Source organism: Vanacampus margaritifer, chromosome 11, assembly GCF_051991255.1.
Source record: "Vanacampus margaritifer isolate UIUO_Vmar chromosome 11, RoL_Vmar_1.0, whole genome shotgun sequence".
NCBI classification, from domain to species: Eukaryota; Metazoa; Chordata; class Actinopteri; order Syngnathiformes; family Syngnathidae; genus Vanacampus; species Vanacampus margaritifer.
Genome location: NC_135442.1, coordinates 5,642,451 through 5,662,925, shown reverse-complemented (window position 1 = coordinate 5,662,925; position 20,475 = coordinate 5,642,451). Strand labels below are relative to the sequence as shown.

The 20,475-nt window shown below is 41.0% G+C and overlaps 1 protein-coding gene and 1 long non-coding RNA gene across 3 annotated transcripts in view; both read left to right on the top strand.

Annotated features, from left to right (window-relative positions):
• The window catches only part of LOC144060644 (uncharacterized), a 50,158-nt gene extending 47,708 nt beyond the window's left edge, over positions 1–2,450 (top strand). The window contains exon 4 of the long non-coding RNA XR_013295965.1: positions 2,354–2,450. This is a non-coding gene — a long non-coding RNA (uncharacterized LOC144060644). The remainder of the gene's footprint in view (positions 1–2,353) is intronic.
• A 4,459-nt stretch (positions 2,451–6,909) lies between these two features.
• kcnh7b (potassium channel, voltage gated eag related subfamily H, member 7b) overlaps positions 6,910–20,475 on the top strand; it is a 44,249-nt gene continuing 30,683 nt past the window's right edge. The window contains exons 1-2 of one of the 2 annotated variants that reach the window (XM_077579449.1): positions 6,910–7,434; positions 7,605–7,835. In XM_077579449.1, the coding sequence (XP_077435575.1) occupies positions 7,359–7,434; positions 7,605–7,835 (307 nt within the window). In that variant the 5' untranslated portion in view covers positions 6,910–7,358. Of the gene's footprint in view, positions 7,435–7,463; positions 7,836–20,475 lie in introns of those variants that run through there. The other variant, XM_077579450.1, reaches the window with a different exon arrangement.

Below are 20,475 nucleotides of genomic sequence, written 5' to 3'. Positions count from 1 at the left end.
CAGGGCACGCAACTCTCCACGGGGGGGTTTTCTTCTCCCTCGTGTGCAGCTCTTAGTAAATATCAGCCCCCCCAACTCACGCAATGCCGCGCTTCGCCTTGACCAGTCAGCATATCTGCCATCCTGAATCAAGAATGTTTCCACAAGTGTAGAAACCCACAACAACGATATTTCTCGCATCGGTCATAATAGCTCAAGTAACAGTGTGACTTCTCATCTTTATGGTTCGAAGCTGGAAAAAAAACAGAACGTGGCATGATGTCCTGACTTAATTTATACTGAGTAAAGGCTTAATCTTCTGTAAGTTTTTAACTCCGGCTTCCCCGGCGTCATTTTTAATTCTTCAACAAACCTAATGTGCTCTATTATCATAGACTAACTAATGCAACGTATTTCATTCCTAAATATACAAACAGCTGGCATTAAACCCTATGAATTATTGTATTACATTTTTTAAATCACCCCATCAGGTAGCACAACAATCAGGGGGGGGGGGGTGTCTCTGCTACGTTGAAATCTAGCGTCTCACATTTAAGGAGAATTACTTTGATTGCCTATCCGCCAGCCTGCTCTCATCTGCAAAATTACCAGCATCAGGTCTAACCTGCCTCTGCGCAGAGTTACACCTCACACCACACGGGATTTACGCTGGACAGGAAAATAGAGCCCATTGTGTGTTTGGAATGTGAGAGGTACCACTAGTGAGCTCCCTGGGCCCCACTTTGTGAATCACTGATACGTAAAAAAAAAAAAAAAAAGGTGAAACCATAATTGTATTTAATTTGTTTGCACCCGTTTACAATTCCCTCAAGCTCCGGAACAAAAACAAAACAAAACATAAAGGGATTGTAATTCACTATTAATTTTTGATGTCATTATATTCGTGAATGTACATGGTCATAGTTCACATCAGCGTATTTTCACAAGAACGCCGACAAAAAGCAAAATAAGCTCCTTATCTTCAATAAAACTGTATTATTTATGAACAGCCCTTGCAGCAACAAAACACAAAAAAAAGAGAGTCCCCGAGAAAACACCTCTTAAACACGGCTGGCGTGCTGCACTAAAAATGCCACATTTTTCCACAATTTATTCCAAACTTCATTCTTGATTTATTTACGATGTTACTTACCCAAGACAAAATCCATTAAAGAACGATGCAATATGTTGCCAGTTAAGTTCACTCAGATTTGATTATTCTTTCAGTTTTCTTTTTAGGTTGGGTTTATTGGATTTGCAAGTCACGTGCTTGCAAAATAACAATAATCACCAGAAAATTTCTGACATTTCTGGAGATATTTCATGTGAATGCTGGAAAGCTGAATGGGAAAAAAATGGAATATTGGATTAAAAATGGACCAATCCAAGAAATGGGTCTTTTAGTGTAAAACAACTCATAAATATTGGTCAGATCCTTTACCTGTGTGGGTTATTATGTATAAAACAACCCAGAACGTTGGGTCAAATTGACCCAAGTAGAGGATCGGTCCATTTTTTACCCTGAGTTGGGTTATTTTTTTTACCCCTGATATAGAATGATGTAGAATGATATTGGTGGAAATGTGAAATGCATTGATGAAAAGTGTGGAATGATATTCAATGATATATATAGATATGGAATGATGTGGAATGTTATTAGAACAATGTGGCATTATATCGGAATAATGTGGAATGATACTGGTGAAAATGTGCAATATGTGGATGAAAAGAGTGGAATTAAATCAAATGATATTGAAAGATGTGGAATGATACCGAATGATGTGGCTACATATTGGTGAAAATGTTGGTATTTTTTTGCTATGTGGGAATTGTGGGGATGTTGAAAGTCATTTCCAAGGTGATTTGAATATGGTGAGCATTTAGAATTTAGAACGGGAATGATATATCATATATGTTAGATTGAATGGGAATGAATTCAGAATTTTTGGGTGAAAAATGTGTAATTGTGTTGATGGCTACAGTAGTGGTTCACTCACCTGATGTAAGTACAGGAAACAGGCATTGACTTTCCACTCATCAGATGTACCCCGTGATTGACTGGCGACCAATCCAGGGCATAGTCCGCCTTTTCGCCCCAACTCACCCGTTTCCTGGTATCTCTTCCACACTCTTAACTCAGTAAATCTTTGTGGACACCCTGGAGGAGCTACTGAAAAATGCAAGGATGAAGGATGAGAGAAATAGTCAGGAGTGTGTCTGTCTTGCTTCTGCTTACCACCTGTTGTTTTCCACATTTGCACGGCAGCAGGTGGACTTGATTCGCAATCATCGTCACTTAACTGGACCGGATGATATCCTTGAAAGTGTGATTGGAGTTGCACTGTGATAATCGTGCGTTTCTTGTATTCTGCAGAGTAGCAGGACACAGAAGGGAAGCGAAAAATAAATCAATAATACAGGACCATGGACAGTGCCTCAAATTGCTCACACAGTGGAAAAAAGAAAAAACAGTAAGTAGCGACTCCTTCGTTCCTTGCTTTTAACTCAATGGCTTGACATTGTGATGACAGAAAATCAAGTCATTTTTCATCCGTTTTAAGTAATGAGGCAACATTTTGTTTAGTTTTTTGTTTTTAATCGTTTATCTCTTCTTTCTGTTTTTAAGGAACAATAGATCCACACACTGTGTCTGGTTCCAATAGAACAGCCTACAGTCACAAAACAAAAAAAAAATCATCCAAAATCCACTTAGAAAAGACCCAAAGATACTATACAAGCCTATCCATAAATCATGTAACATGAATTTAACCAATAACAGAGGGTGTAATCAGTTTTCGGATTTGAAGAATTATTTCAAGACTCTGCGATTATCAGAGCTCTAACTCCGTTTAAAATCCACAGCACGTACACCTGAGTGCACTTTTGTTTTTGCATTCGAAAGCAGTCTGAGAACTTAATGAACTGATCCCGGATCCCAATCAGCATAGAGAGCAAGAGCATAAATCAACCACTTAAATTGATGTCAACATGTTTAGTAGTTAAAGAAATGTATTTACGTCAAGTGTGAGGGTTAAAATCTTGCATAAACTCCAACATTAATATTAGTCTAAATCAAAGGCAGGAGGACAACGGCACATGTGTACTAAAGATCAAACGGTTAATGAGCCACACGACCTCATTTGAAGTATGATATGATGTCTGCGGAACGCTCATTAGAGAATTACGATTCCTACATCAACTGTGCTATCTTTACACCCGTGTGGCTTTCATGTGATTAATCTGGATCGCCAAACATTCTAATCAAGTACTCGCAACATGCAATCTTGCATGGATGGGAAAACTGCATGCATCTGGCCAGGAAACGACCAAAAGTTTCTGTTAATCGAAAATGATTGCTGACAAGACATTGAGTCCCTAATATTAAGGTCTGTCCTTTATTAAAGTGGATTGATAAGCCCCCGTCCACACGAAAGCCAGTTTCAACGTGTCCTCACAAGTTTCTTACCGTTCAGGACGTTTGTCCACACGATGGCGCTTTTGAAACCGGACTCCAGAACAGAGATGTGATTTTTCCGCTAATTCGCGAAATTACGCTTTTTTTTATCTCCCCCCCCAAAAAAAAAAAATCCGATTTTTTTTTTTTTTTTTTTTGTAGTTCATTGTGTATGCACATGACTCCGGCAGATAACATCTTCTGCTATAACAAAGACATTTGTGGTATGCTCTAATATGAGTTACTTTTCATTTGGTCATGATACAATTATTTGTTCATGAAATTTGAACTCTTCAACATTATTTATGTGTTAACTTAGTAATCACATTAGTTAGATATGATGATATTCTCAGTGATAGTTTTTAAAAGCAAAGGCAGTCCAATGTTTTTGAATGTGACTGATTTTGAGTTGACTAAAACTGCCATTTTATATGGGATAGTTCAATATACATTGAAAATTTATGCTGTTGTTTTGTCTATTTCTTTGTCATGTGAGTGCATTGAAAGTACTTAAAAACACGGAAAACCCATGAGCTCCGGGGGGCTACGCCCCCCTTGTCCCCCCGCCAGGGCACTTTAGGTTAAATTTCCAGATAATTTCACTTTGGTCAAATCACATCCCTGCCAGAATGAAAAGATTTCAAAATGTGCCCCGTACGCGTCCGTCTGGACACCATATGCAGCATATACTCCTCCAGTGATGGCGTAATGGTCGTAGATTGATGACGTTTGTGCCAATTCTCGCGTGACTGCGCGCCAACCTCTGTCAAAAACAATGGCGGATAGCAGCGTCAGTCGTTTTGCGCAGCCTCCTTAGCTTGCTTATGCTTTTGCAGCTAAATATTTTGCTTCTTTATTCCCACGTTCAACAAGCGGTGTTGTACTTGAATCACCCGCCATTGTCACGTCTCCTGCAAAGCAAAGTTATAATTTGCTAGCAGGGAGACATCCAGCATTCTCTTTTTAGGGTCACGGTGTTTCCACAAGTCAATTGCACTTGGGTTTCAGTTTTTCCGTGATTTCAGTCTTCTTTTGCGCGGAACTCACTTGCTTAGGACCAGGGCTGGACTGGCCATCTGGCATACAGGGCAGATGCCCGGTGGGCCGGCCTCTTTTGAGGCCGATGTAGTGCTTTTTAATTGTTATTTTCCTACGATTTATCCCAAGAGATGGGCCCACAATTTAGGGGGACCAGTCTGTTAATCCATTTCAAATATAGATAGCAAACTGAAACATCATAAACAAACATCAGTAGCAGAACTACATGTTAGGCAAGAGTCGGGCTGGGCTTAAGTGAAAAATGCCAGGGTCTTTTTTTTTGTGCCAGTCCAGCCCTGCTTAGGACCCATGACAAAATCTGTACTAGGAATGGTGAGTACTGTGTCCACATATTGGTGTTGGCGATACCTGACTTGTTTTAAAGTATTGGGTTTTCGTTGAAGCTGTCGAAAGCAACCATCGATGCTTAAGGCAATAAAAAATATATATATATATCAGCCAACATTTAAGATTTCCCTTGAAGGATTGAGTATGTGGGAGATTCCCTAATTGTGGAAGACATAATGTTCCGAATGCCCCCCCCCACACACACAACAGAAAGCACATTCCTCCCAAACGTGGTGCGCCTGTGGGGAATCTCGCAGTTCTCTCTGTCATAAGCTCTGGTGCTCATGCCTCTCACAGTCCTTTGTTTGAAAAATTCTTTCTTCTTAACTCTTTGACTGCCAGACGTTTTCAGAAACGGGTTGTCGCCGATGCCAGCCGATTTAAGCATTTTGACTGGTCTTTCGAGGTCCACAGAAAATGTTGTGTTTTGGACTATGGAAACACAACATTTTCTGTGGACCACCAAATAAAAGATTGGACTCTCATCTTTCATCAGAAAAAAAAAGTTTGTTTCTACCTTATTCCGTTCTTCAGTAATCAACAATAGAAAATGGTTACTTTCACCTTTTTGTAACGCTCTCGTGCGTGCAAGGAGACGCAGCCGGATTTGGACAACAGATTACTTTCACTTTCCATTGTCCGTTTCGCGTGCAGACGGCCTTTTTTTCCGGGGAATAGCAAGTAGCAGACTGTACCCACTCCTCCGATGAATATGCATTGGACTCGTGGCACTCTTCGTCGTCCGATTGAACGTCCGCCTGAGCGTGCTCGGTTGTGCTCCGCGTTTTCCGGTGTTGGCATCGCGAGCCCGTCAACCTTTTATGACGTCGTCATAGCCGCCGCGTCAACGCTTCCAACTTCGCTGTCAACCTCGGAGTCACCATCATCATCATCGATGATGATCATCGTCGTCATCAATGTGCTCTTTATAGCGTTGGTCGATGCTTTTCGTCTTTGAAAAAAAACGGCTCGACCGTGAGCTGCTTGCAAACCGGTCGCCATTATGGCTTCTTCAGCCATTGTCCCCCTCAACACTCTAGCCCCGCCTCACGTCTTCTGCTGACGCCTACCCAATCTTGTCAAAAGAGAGTCATTGCTGCCATCTAGGGGCCAAAAATAGTCATTAGGCTCACTAGACCTGCTTGAAACTTTCAACACAGCTGGGGAAGGCTTTCCTCCACCTGTTTAAAAAAATAATAATTGGATGACGTCTTTTAACGTCATTGGCGGCCCTCCGTAGGTTTTTACTTGACGTCTTTTAATGTCAGTGGCAGTGAAAGAGTTAATAATTCTTCTTAATAACTACCATTGCTTTTAAGCGACCTCTTCAGTTCAGAAGCTGTATCAAAGCCGTCTGTATGCTCTAGCATAAATAAATTTAAAAAACAAAAAAACGTATTAATACGTTTTTGGTAGTGCGGGGCAAAGTATTAATAGTATTTTTATATTTTGGGGATTTGAATGAGTTAAAATGTTGCGTTGAAGTCTTTGCGTTACGCGGCCAATCGTGTGCCTATATTGTAAACGACACAAAAAACAGCCGTTTACGCGAGGAGCTACATTAATCTTTCGATTTAAAAAAAAAAAAAATCGAGAGAACTAACATGGATTAAAGCATACGTCGGTTATGGACACTTTGAACGCACTTGCATTATGCTGTTATGCTATGAACTTCTTTTAATGTAGAACATTAGAGATTTTTTTTTTTTTTACATTCCAAGCTCAGTATTTAACTTTTAAGTACAATACATTTGAATTTAATTAAGAACTGTTTAGTACATGTTTTTGTTGAACTATTATGTGCAGTCAATTTTAACTGAATGATTTACATTTAAGCGCTTACAAAAAAGAAAAAACTGGTATAGTCTTTGACAAATGATGCCTACCATGCAACTGTAAGATAATGTTGGTCTTTATGCATCGAGAGCTACTTATTTTTTTTAGGTGGTGTAAAAAAGTTTGAGAATCACTGTTACAGTATGTATGACATGCTAAACAAATGCAAACAATTTAAAACGTAATTGCTTTTATTTCAGTGACCCCCCCCCCACCCCCGCCCCCCTCCTTAGGGATGTATATACAGACGCGCATAATCCTGCCTGGCCACCAGGGTGGGAGTCGTCTAGGCGAGGTGGAGGCAACTAAGCCCCCTGGGAGAAACGTCACCAGGCTGGGACGCATCATCGACCAGTCAGTCTCCACAAACGCGCGCCCACACTCCGCCGCGCCGCGGACGTCAGGATCGCTTTCTTCTCCTTATCCCCCCCCCCCTCCCTGAACGCGAGATGCTCGGCCAAACGCAATTAAATCGAGCAAAGCCCAGCGAGTGCGCGCGCCTTGCCGGAGAGGAAGCGTTCACCTGCTCTTGCATCCAAGCCGGATAAAACAAGCGGGAAGGTCATTTAAAGTGAAGGTAGGAAGGAAGGAGGGAGGCTGCAAGGAGCGGGAGCGAGAGCGGAGCATGCTTGCGGAGGGAGAAGGCACCGCGAACCGGCAACATCTGTAAGTTCTCCCCGGGAGATTTTGTCCGCGAGTAAACATGCCGGTGAGAAGAGGACACGTCGCTCCACAAAACACATTTCTTGGGATAATTATCCGGAAATTCGAGGGGCAGAGTGAGTATCATTTGTCATGAAATCTAATGTTTTAGAAATGATATTTTTTGTTTTAGATGTTTCACTGTAGTTTTGACCGAGAGTGAAAGTATCACCTTTTAACGGCTGTTATTTGCGAACGGCACCTCCAAGGTCAGGAGTGCTCTCATGTTTCTCTTCACCCTCCGCAGACCGTAAATTTGTGATAGCCAACGCCAGGGTGGAAAACTGTGCCATCATATACTGCAACGACGGCTTCTGCGAGATGACGGGCTTCTCCAGGCCGGACATCATGCAGAAGCCGTGCAACTGCGACTTCCTCCACGGCCAGCACACGGACCAGGAGGCCATCGGCCAGGTGGAAGTGGCTCTGCGGGGCTCGGAGGAGCGCAAGGTGGAGATCACCTACTACCGCAAGGACGGTGAGTCACTGACCTTTCGAGCAACGCCGCGCAACCCCGAGTGTCTTTTGTCAGTCCACTGGACGAGACGCGGTCCGAATCAGTAACAAGAGGCACCAGGGTGTCCCCTGCAAGAGTGATCTGATATTGCTGTTGTTAGCGGAGCGTCGCTATTAAGACGCGTATCGCTTACTCAAACATTGATGACGTCCCCGCGGGAACGTTGATATCACCGAGATAGGCAAGCCTTGGTATCAGACCGTTGTCCTTACATACACTCACCTGTCCCCACAACATTGGCTACACAATTTAGTGCACGTCTTTTGAGCCATTTACATTAGGAGGGAAAAAAATCGCACCTAACAAAAAAGGTTGCACAGCTTAATGATGCGCATTCAGAAAAACATTTACATGTTCTGCCTGTCACTATAAGTTTGACAACTTGATTGACAACTTGCAAATCCCGCCTTCTGTCGCTGATTGGTTGTTCCAAACTAGAGGCGCAGGATAGGCCAGAGATTTTTTTTTTTCACAGATCGTATTCATCATGTACTATTGTCAAGCCATAATCAGGGATGTGATTTTTCCGCTAATTCGCGGAATTCCGCTTTTTTTATCTCCCCCCCCCAAAAAAAAAAAATCCGATTTTTTTTTTTTTTTTTTTTTTTTAGTAGTTCATTGTGTATGCACATGACTCCGACAGATAACATCTTCTGCTATAACAAAGACATTTGTGGTATGCTCTAATATGAGTTACTTTTCATTTGGTCATGATACAATTATTTGTTCATGAAATTTGAACTCTTCAACATTATTTATGTGTTAACTTAGTAATCACATTAGTTAGATATGATGATATTCTCAGTGATAGTTTTTAAAAGCAAAGGCAGTCCAATGTTTTTGAATGTGACTGATTTTGAGTTGACTAAAACTGCCATTTTATATGGGATAGTTCAATATACATTAAAAATTTATGCTGTTGTTTTGTCTATTTCTTTGTCATGTGAGTGCATTGAAAGTACTTAAAAACACGGAAAACCCATGAGCTCCGGGGGGCTCCGCCCCCCTTTGCCCCCCTGGACCTAGCTGGGTGCCAGCAGCCCCCAGACCCCCGGCTAAATTTTCAGATAATTTCACTTTGGTCAAATCACATCCCTGCATAATGACTGTTTATCAAATACGTCGAAAATTATTGATTTTTAAAAATGGGAAACTCTGCCTTTAAGTGAAATTGGGAGGATTACTAATGTGGGAATCACCGTTTTAATGGCATCCAATAGAAAAGCCAGATCAAAAATATCCTCCTGTGCAAAGACAAAAACAAAACAAAATGTTGATTATTTTAGTTTGGTGATGTAGAACTGCACTGCATCTTTACTGACGTCTTTGGTAATATTTTGACACCCGCGATGACCTCTGAAATTGACACTGAGATAAAGCAAGTGCTTATAACTGTCCACTCAATAGTTGATAATATCAGATAATCTTCGTAAGTCTAAAAACTGTATTCATGTTGACTTAGTAGTTCTAGGAGACTTCCTAATAACCTAAAGCACTGTACTGTATTTCAATAGGGTGATTCTATGACACAGTGCAGTTCTAAACCTACTGTATCGCTAAAATTCCTCTCTGGCCGATTATTGTCTTTGTAAAGGCAGACTTTTTCACACAGCAGTTGTGGATGTTACTCTGAGTGGAATATGGTGTATGAATGCTCCCATTCATGTCATAAGAGGTTTGCTCCTGCTGTGTGTGAATGGTAGTGGTAGCATCCATGCGAGAACATGCTGAGATTTTTTTTTTTTTTAATCATTTTGTATTCTTTATTTAATTGATGTTGTTTAAAAAAAAAAATGCCTTAGATGTTAGTGTTCCACATAAATTAAGTGTTTTTGCCTTTTACACCTCAAACCATCCATGGAGCTTTTCAAAGCATCCATGGTTTAAGCCATGTTGTTTTCAGCCAGTGCGCACAGTAGCTTTATTAGAGCATGGATCAGTTCACTAATCTGTAATATTGCCGTGCATGTGATGGCTCCAGCTTCTGTCAGCTTTGCATAGAAAATGCCCTCGGTTAATGCAAACGTGTTTTGGCTCCAACAATAACAGCGGCGGCTTGTCATTCATTCGCCGCGTATTCCAGCCGCGCCATGAATGGCGCACCGCAGAGATGAATTAATGCCATGTTGCCGCTCAGAGGCATCAAATCCGCAGATTGGCCGCCTCCTGGCGTGCTCTCGCTTGAGCTTTTTGTGGTCAGCATGACATAGGACCCGCAAGCTTTTTCATTTGTTTTATGCATTTGTGTTATGGCCGCCCGAGTTATCGCTAGGACTCTGCGATCTTTACAAATAAAGTATTTGCATTTTTTTTTTCCTCCACTCGATATTGTGAATACGATTTATTTTCTCAAAGTCTCTTCCCATGTCTTTTTTTAACAATCACAAACAATAAATTAGTCTGTATTATTACAATAAACAATATCAGAGTTATTATATATATACATAAATGTTTTGGGTTCATAGATTAGATTTATGCTAAAATCAAATCAAATGAACTGTTATTCAACATAGATATTATTTATCTACTTTAATTAAAGTAGTTAACCATCTAAACCAGGGTTCAGCAAGTCTGATAATGATCCTGATCTTTAGTGATCAGGTGTGTTTGTAGGCGGAAATATCTAAAACGTGCAAGACTCCGCACCTAAAGTAAAGTAGGCTTTACACGATTAGGATTTTTTTGGGGCCAATCAGCAATCATTGAATTGAAAAAAAAATAATCTGAACCAATCAACCAATTCATTCAGATAATAGAACAATATATGTATTTAAAAAAAACTTTTATATTTAATCTACCGTCGTCGACCACCGGCCACCAATAGCTAAAACGGACGTATAATTGACGGCAATTGAAATATATTGGGGGGGGGGGGGGGCGGAAATGCAATAATTTTTAACATTAAATATAACATGTAATGTCTTATTTCGTGGAGCCGATCAATGACGTCATTGATCCATCGAGAAAGATAAGACATTATAGCCGATCACCGATTTTTTTTTTTTTGTTGCAGAAATTGCAACATATCGTCCAATCCCGATCCGGCCCACCAGATCGGTGTAAAATCGAATTCAAAGTCTACCGACCAAAATGAAGCTGATGTGAATGCGATTAATTGTTGAGCCCTCGATAACCGCCACTGTGAGTTTGTATCCCAAAGAGTGATCTATGAAGGCGAAAATGCAGTCATATTTTATTTAATCATACAAAGGCAGATCTTTAAATTTTTAATTGTGAGTTTGATTAGATTCTAGGCCATGGATACATGTTTAATCTACCATCAGCCGCCACCAGCATTGCCTTTTCCCCACTTCTTGTTCATCGGTAGGAAGGAAACCAAGAGCCAGCTGCTCCACACAGCAGAAATAGATTGTCTCGGAAACACGCAAGACAATTACACAAAACACTCAAGGGCCTGTTCGCCAAGGCACGAACATCTCAGGGGGGGGGGGGGTTGACGAGCGGGATTTTCAGGCAACTTCTCCTCAAAATCCCCCCCCCCCCCCCCCCTCCACCGTCCTCCAATCCGCCATGCATGAGCCAAGCTCCATATTAACATCATGCGGCTATGAGCATGGAGGATAAGAGCCTGGGAAACCTTCAGCGCTCACTGTCGCTTCGCAATCCTCGGCTTCAAGACACAACTCTTAATACTTCTCAGAGGAGTTGAGACGGCGCATGTGTGCTCATGAATAAAGATGGCAGGGCTGACAGCGCAGTGACTGGGAATGAGCAGCTTACAGAGCAAATGCATTAAACTGGTATGGCGGTAGGAGAGTCTGCACGGGGCTGCCGCCGTACTGTAAGGGGGATGAAAGATTCATGGCCGCCGACCCTATTGATTCAAGTCGCTCTACGGTTCTGAACATGGCGGCTGAGTGCCGTGTTTTCCGCTCGCAAACGCATTTCCAGCAATCACTTCTCATTCAAATCAGTTAATCTTTTTGTACCAAAGCCCCCCCACGTCTACCCCGCACCTAATGCTTGTCACGAATCACACACACGGACACGGTACAAAGCACATCAAACTAGATTAGAGCACGGACCTCTGCCAAGGACGGGTTGTTAACAAAAGTGGGGGGGTTAAGTTACCGCCACCCCGCAATAAGTGAAATCTGTGGTATAGAAAACGCATTTATGGCTTAATTTTTTTAAAAAAAGGTCTTTAAACACAATTTTAGAATAATTTCAAATTTTGAGAGCGATCAAGACAATATACATATAGATCAATAAACATGCACAAAAACGTACATGAGCCTACAGACATCACTTTCTGTAGGCGTAAAAAGCAGGATTGAAGAGGATTGTACGTCCTGTACACTACAGCAAAAACTAGGCTGAGGTGAAATACTTCCTGTTTTCATTCTTCAATCAGAATTACAAAACTGCGTGCCACCAGCTAGTGGTTGACAATGGAATCACACACCAAATAAACGGGAGGCAGAACAAAATAGTTAGAAACTGTAAATAAGAAATCAGAGAAATAGAGAGGCCATGAACCCGGATCCCATGATTGTGGAGGGGTGGGGTGGGGGGATGATCATTGCATTGTGTTTGTATCCTTATAAGATGAATGTCTTTTTTGACCCTGGGGGATGCGCCGTTCTAGGTTTGTGCCATGGCTGTAATTTTTAATGCTACCATCAAATTTACAAGCCAGCGTTCCATGGCAATAACTTTTGACTCTGAGGTAAATGGAAATGCATTTTCAGTCTTTCTTTCCAGATCGGATGCAAAAAATGCTTGATTTTTGTCACGATGCATCGGATTTTTTAATCCTGTAAATACATTGAAAGCTTCCACTCGAAAGCAATCATGTTAGGACCGGGTGTCCTTATTGGTCCATCGAATGAGTTTTTCCCACACTTTTTTCCAAGACCAAAATTAGAAATACGGTCTCTGAGTGTATATTGTTGATTCTAGCACCTGTACAGGAATATGTGTGTCAGTTTCTCATATTTGTTGATTGGAGATCACTGGAAAAATATCAATGACGTCATCGATTATTCAACTTCAACTGGACTTTCACCACGGGATAGTCGACTACAAATAAGGTTAAAAGTCATTTAACCCCTACGACAGAATAATAAAGTCAGTGATCTGTAGATACTACATTATTCTCTTTCTTCCAAGCCAGTGGGCCAGTGTTCTGTTAAGGTCAAATGACACCGTGTTGCTTGAAATGTCACAGTGTACAACAGGCAGCGCTGCTTTGTGCTGCTCATTTTCATTTGCTCCTCAGTTAAGTGCTGCGGGAAATCCTCAGGAGAACGTGACGTCGGGATTTGACGAAGCGACGCGATATCGGCGCCGACAAAAGCCTCGATTCTTCTCAATGAAGAGGCGAAATGCTAAGCTGCTTACGCTTCCAAATAAAAGTAGCATCGGGAAACCTCGCCGGCGCACCGAGGGAAGCGGCATTTTCCGCGGACGATCGAGAAAGGCCCGCAAAATATGCGGACTTCTTCCGACGACGATGCATAATCAATGAGATAAATGCTTTCCCTCGAAGGCCTTATAAGCGATCCGATTCCACCGGTGTAATAATACTTTGCGCCGCAGCGAGTCTTAACAAAAGGAAGCTGACACCGAGCGGCGGAGAGAAGTTAAATGGATAATGACTACATAACAGCGGCAGCTTAGCGAAGCGCGCTGAACGAACTGGGACACGCGGCACGCGCGGGTGCAGGGTTTCATAGGTGACTTCCCGGCGAGGGGGTCGCCAGCCACGGGGTCTAGTTAGTAGCATGGGGGCCGCTACACACCCACACAGAGAGCGGGGAGGAAGCAAAAGGTGTGCTGCGGGGGGACACTCGGATGCCGATGCTGCAAAAACAGCACATCTATTTTTCATCGCCCTCCGTCCTCTTTTGGTGTCGCTGAAGCAGAAACACAGCATTTGTTATTATAGAGAATTTACAATGGCTGAGCAGTTCAGATGATTTTATGCTAGGGCTTGATCGACTAAAGTTTTTTTCTTTCTTTAGACTTTAATTTGACGAAATTTGAGTCAAAGCTTTGATAATTGTGACATAGGTTTTTTTTGTAGAACAAAAGCCATTTTCCTTTTTTTTTTTGCTGCTAATCTGCTAATAGTTGGCCCCCTACCCCACGCAAAATTTGATGGAAATACAGTGTCTGTTTCGTTTGTGCCATAAAAAGTTTTGTTTGTGCTGGTACTGTTTTGTAGTTAGAAATTATTTTTTAGGTGTTCCGTCCGTCCGTCCGTCCGTCTTCTTCCGCTTATCCGGGGTCGGGTCGCGGGGGCAGCAGCTTTAGCAGGGAAGCCCAGACTTCCCTCTCCCCAGCCACTTCAGCCAGCTCATCCGACGGGACCCCAAGGCGTTCCCAGGACAGCCGAGAGACATAGTCTCTCCAGCGTGTCCTGGGTCGTCCCCGGGGCCTCCTGCCGGTAGGACATGCCCGGAACACCTCCCCAGGGAGGCGTCCAGGAGGCATCCGAACCAGATGCCCGAGCCACCTCAACTGGTTCCTCTCAACGTGGAGGAGCAGCGACTCGACGCTGAGTCCCTCTCGGATGACCGAGCTTCTCACCCTATCTCTAAGGGAGAGCTTTTGGGTGTTATAAAAAAAATAATAATTTGGGAATGAAGCCCTATTTTACAAAGAATCAAACGCAGTATTACGTGAAAAATTGTATTCCTTCCATCGTTAAACTTGACTTAATTTTAATATCATAATTTTCTCAACCCAACTTTATGCTCTCTTGCAAATTTCCGAAGAAAAAAAAAGTTGTAGTCCATTATAACTTGATGGTAGTCATGATTATGTAAAAGCTTTAATAATTGTAGCGTAAAGTCAAAAAACAGACACAAATAAAGTAGTATTTTTTTTAGGAATGAAAGGTACTTCCCTCATTACATTTTGACTTTAATATAATGCTATATTAACATTTTATCTTGGAAAATTCAAACTTTATTATGGGTAGATTACAACAATTTTTGGACGGAAATATTTTTTTTGTCATTGACTATAATCTGATGAAAGTGATATTTTTTTCAGCACTTGCACAGAACGGTTTCACATAAAGACATATTTCCACAGACTGATATAGAAACAAATACAAATAAATAATTAGAAACACAAATGAATGAATGGGTTTGTAGAATATCGCTTTGTTTTTTTTGTTTTTTTTTCTTTTCTCAGGAGAGCTCAGTATTGTTCATTCGATTTGACATCATCATTGCTCTCCTTTTTTTTAAAACAAATAAATTAAAAAAATAATAATAAAAAAAAAATTTTTCTCTCTTTTTTTTTAAAATATATATACATATATATACATATACACATATATATATATATATATATATATATATATATATATATATTTTTTTTTTTGTGTATGTGGGTGAGCATGTGCGTGCGTGTGTGTGTGTATTCATCAGTTCACCTAAAGCCCATTAAAAAAAAATCCCATACTAATAATATAATATAATAATTAATTGCCAAATGCAGAAACATCAATGTAAGTTTTCCCGATGTAGTGGCTCTCGCTAACAGACAGAATTAAGTAACCAGAATTAGATTAAAAAATTCTATATACGTAGACCATGTTTCTATAAATTTTGATTAGAATGTCGCTTTGAACGTCAATGCGCAGTAATAAAGTCGACCGATCAGCACAACCACTATTCAACGCTTGAATTTGAGTAGATAACAAGGTGTGAATGTCAAATTGAAAAAGGTGTTCTATTTTTTACCGTCTTTACCCACAAAAAAAGAAAATGATTTGCTTTGGGCTTTGAGCAATGTAACAACACAGGTCCTTGTATTTGATTGGATTGGAAATTTTCACCCACAGTTTAGTTCCATCTCCAGGGAGGCTCGCATTGGAAGAAGTCATCTAATATTCCCCTTCATACCATCTGTCTTTTTTTTAGTCCTAATCAGTTGCTGCTCGCCCATTTGAATTTGTACCATTCATTCCATTTGGCGTGCCAACATTTGAGCTATATTAAGCAGAATAAAAGATGGCATGGCAATAAAATCATGATTCAATAAATGTGACCACAAACGTAATGTGGATTGAGCTGCTAGTTTTCCCCCGATGGCCGCCGTGACACTGATTGAAGATGAAATTAGGCCAGCGTGTGTAGCTGCGAGCACGTTAGATGTGGCCACAAGGCCCAAAGACTCAATACAAAGTGCTAGCTTGCATAGCCCACACCCACCCCCCACCCCCACCCTTCACGCCTCGGGAACATTGCGTATTGGCTTAAGCGGGACAGCCCCGGACGTCGAACCTGTCATAATTCATTAAATGAGTCCACTAGCGGGCAAAGGTCTGCATCCGTGATGTGTAAAAGCCGCACTATGGGTCGAACCTTCGTAGAAGAGGACCAAGTGGTATAAACAAGAAGCAGGCTCAATATTGTTACTCGTGTTTCATCTTATGCAGATCTGCGCTGAAGATAGTAGTCAGGAATATATGGAAAATTGTCAGTATTATTTATCATGTAAAAAAAACAATCATTGTTGTTAAATTGTAGGGAAAAGTGCGATGTTGAAAAAAATTCCCAAGTGTATTGATTATTCATTAAAAGTAGCTAAGTTCAAAGACTACGTCATTATTTGGGCCTGTGAGTCATTGTCTAAAAGATCCCCTTCATGTCGCAGCGGCGTTTTAAATAATTGATGATGGAAATAGAATCAACAGTAATGAAATGTCCATCATGGAAAGGAAGCCAATGCGCCACGTTCACTCAGCAGGTGGAAAATGTCTTGTTTTTGTCTGCTCGGCTTGGCCTTTTCTTTTTTGCTTGTATATTTGTCAGTGATATGAACCTTTCCCGCAGTTGTAAACACAATTAGACTGTACAATGAATTGATGATCTCATTACTTTCCATCCCACCCTGTGTGCGATGTGCAATTACAGCACGCAGCGGTGTCAGCCATTAGGAAAAAAAGTATTGAATTGAAACAGTTATACTTCGGCTGCCATGTCTGCTGAGGCAATTAGAAGTTAACGAAGTCAGCATTGCTGATAAGATTATTATCAAACGCAATATTAAGACATACCCAACATCAGTAACATACAGTGCATATAAAAAGTTTACACGCATCTGTTTAAACGGCAGGTTTCTGTGATGTGAAAATATGAGACAAGAGAGATAAATCAGTTCAAAACTGTTCCACCATTTTTGTGGCCTATAACTCAACTGAGACACGTTTTAAAATCTTTTTGTGAGGGTTACTAAGAATAAAAGACCTCACTAGTCTAAACATGACATTCTGATTAATATTACATTTGTTGAATAAAGTTTTTAATCCATCTCAGGATGCGGCCATTTTGCCACTTGTAGTTAACTGAAGATGACATCACAGTCGCGACCAATCACAGCTCACCTGTCTTCTGAAGCTGAGCTGTGATTGGTTGTTGTTACCCCGAGGCCTGAGCAACTGTGACGTCATTTTCACTCGACAGCAAGTGACAAAATGGCCGCCTTCTGATATTGATAAAAACTGCTGGATTTTGCTGCTTAACTCATATTCCACTAACAAATGTTAACAAGCTTATCGTATTTAGACTAGTGGGGTTGCATAGAACATATTATTGTCAAGATTTTTTTTTTTGGGGTGGGGGGGGGGGGTGACTTCCCTTTAAATAATATGGTTGCTCTTTAGAATTGTGGCTGGGATCAAAATTAGCCAATCGCATTTCAAACCCATGTTAAATGGGAGTGAGCACACACCTATCACTATTTAAAGTACTTCTGGTTCATCTTGAATAGATTACAGATGTACTACTTGGCTTTTTACCTACTTATTTTCTTTGCTTTCTAGTAAAAGCCTCAAAGTTTTGTTTTAATCACTTCAGCATGCCACAATAACTCTTCTGCTAGAAAGCAAAAAAAATAAATCAGGAAAAGCCTACTAGAACATCTGAAATTCTTTTATGGTAAATCAGAGACACTTTAAACATTGTGACGTGTGTGTTGACTCCCATCAGTTTGAATGTGACTGGTGAATGCTGAACACAGCCACATCCTGGGTGTGCACACTTTTGCAACCACATTATCTCTGATATTTATTTATTTTTCCCTTATCTTGGAAAGGTTTTTTAAATTCAATGTGTACATTTCAGAGTTCATTTTAAAGCAAAAACTAATATCAGCTCTTACATCAGAGCAACCTGGCATTTCAACAGGGGTGTGTAGACTTTTCAAACCCACTGTAACCAGTCTTAGTGTTACATCATGACCTGGAATAAATAGTCTATTTATAAATATTATTTAAAAAAAAAAACATCAAGAGGCTGATCTACCATCGTTAAAGACAAATAAAGTAGACGATCTAAGGTTGCCATAGCGATGATGCTAGTTTCAATAATTCAAAACGCACCAAACTTTATTTATAAAGCACCTTTCATACATTAAAATGCAACTCCCATTTTTATATGAAATATTCATTAGACATACAGGACATAACAAACTGGCTTAGATTCTTTGGAAAAGGATGAATATTGTGAATGAATCTACTAACGTCTTCATGAAATCATAACGATAACGTGTGAGCTAAGAAAATAATAGAAGACGAGTCAACGCTAAACGACCCCCAGCCTTTTTTTTTTTTTACGACATGTTATGAGATCAGATGCACTGCTGATTGTTCAGTTCTCACAGCTCTAAAGAGGCGTCTCTTTGAAGCATTTTGGCAGAGATGACATTCAGCAGGACACCAGATGAGTGGGGACCCCCCCCCGTCGCTAAGCCTTTAAGCAGCACTGTTGTTTCCTCTTCTGGAAAGAAAACAAGCAAACACAATTTTCACTTTGGCTGCACAATGACAACCGTTATCGCATTATGTATAATTATGACTAATTCGCTGCACAGTGAGCCGTGTTGGCTGATAGAAAAGTCGTGCATTTGATATCATAAGTGGGCAGTCAACTGTAATAACTTTGTAAATCATGATATAACGCAGGCCATTTATTGCTAGATGAGAAACGATTATTGCTAATGTCAATTGCTTAATGCTGCGGTGAGAACGTACAATTGTTATCTTTTGAAGATTTTCCCTCAGGGTCACGGCTATCTGAGGTTAGTCAAGGGCATGTGGATGCGTTTCCTACCGTTTATAACTGAAGATATCGTGACATCATCAAAGGGTCATCTTGAGTTCTCCTCGACAGATTGCAATATTTAGATTTGAAATCAAAACATGTTGAAGAACTTCCCTTCGACGAAAGCAGCGTTTTACTGTCATATTGTGGCATTTTTGCTATGTCGTAATGAGTTCAGGAGCTTCACTTAGACAAAAGTAGTCCTTTGCCGCCATCTTATGGAATCCTGGTGCCAAGGAATTGCACTGAATTGAGCTGAGGCTCATCATTTGGACAAAAGTAGATCTTTGCCACCGTCTTGTGGTGGCATGTTTGTGTCAAGGAACTATGTTGAAGTCAGCTGATGAGTGTCATTTAAACAAAAGTAGTGCCCTGTCGCCATCTTGTGACATCTTGGTGCCAAGGTACTATGTTTAAGAGAGTTGAGGAGCTTCCTTTTGACAAAAGTAGTGTTTTGCTGCCATAGTGTGTCATCTTTTTGCCAAGGATGTAATGAGTTGATGAGCTTCAGTTAGGTAAAAATATTGCTTTGCCACCTATATGGCATATTGGTGCCAAAGAATTCAGCTGAAGCTCGTCATTTAGACAAAAGTAGGTCTTTGCCTCCATTGTGCGGCATGTCGGTGCTATAGTACTATGGCGAAATGAGTTGAGGAGCGTTATTTTGATCAGAGTAGATCTTTGCTGCCATCTTGGTGCCAAGGTACTATGTTGAAGTGAGTTGCGCAGCATCATTTGGGCAAAAGTAACACTTTGACGCCACCTTGTATAGCTTCCTGTGGATAAGAGACTAAACTGAAGTGAGTTGAGGAGCTCCATTTGGACAAAAGTAGCACTTTGACACCACCTTCTCTAGCTTCCTGTTGTAAAGAAACTAAGATGAAGTGAGTTGAGGAGCTTCATTTGGACAAAATTAGCACTTTGACGCCACCTTGTATAGCTTCCTGTTGTAAAGAAACTAAGCTGAAGTGAGTTGAGGAGCTTCATTTATCACAATGTCGTGGAATCTTAGTGCCTAGCAACTATGTTACCACAAGATGATTAAAGATGCCACAAGATGGCGGCATATTAGTGGCGATGAACTATGTTGAAGTGAGTTGAGGAGCTTGATTTAGACAAAAGTTGTGTTTTAAAGTCAGGCATGTGAATCTTTGCCCAAATGTTTATATATGCTAGCCTTTGCGTCCCCATGACGACTGTCAAAATGGGCGTGTGCATGTATAGCCAATCACACGCGGCTACAGACTCTAATGAATAAGCCGAGTCGTGGCCGCATCTCCGAAAAATACTTTGTTAGTGAACACGCTTTCAAATCACATTATCATAGTGTCAGTGAGGACATCACTTCTGGGACTTTCCACGGCAAAAATCCTTCCAACGCAACTCTGGCATGTAGCGGGAGACCGAGCTTGTTATATTTAGTCAGACAGCAAGTCTACTGCTAATGAATGCTACTGGCAGGGTGTCTGTTGAGCCCCGAGGAGATTACAGAGAACACTGGTAATATGTGCGCGCTC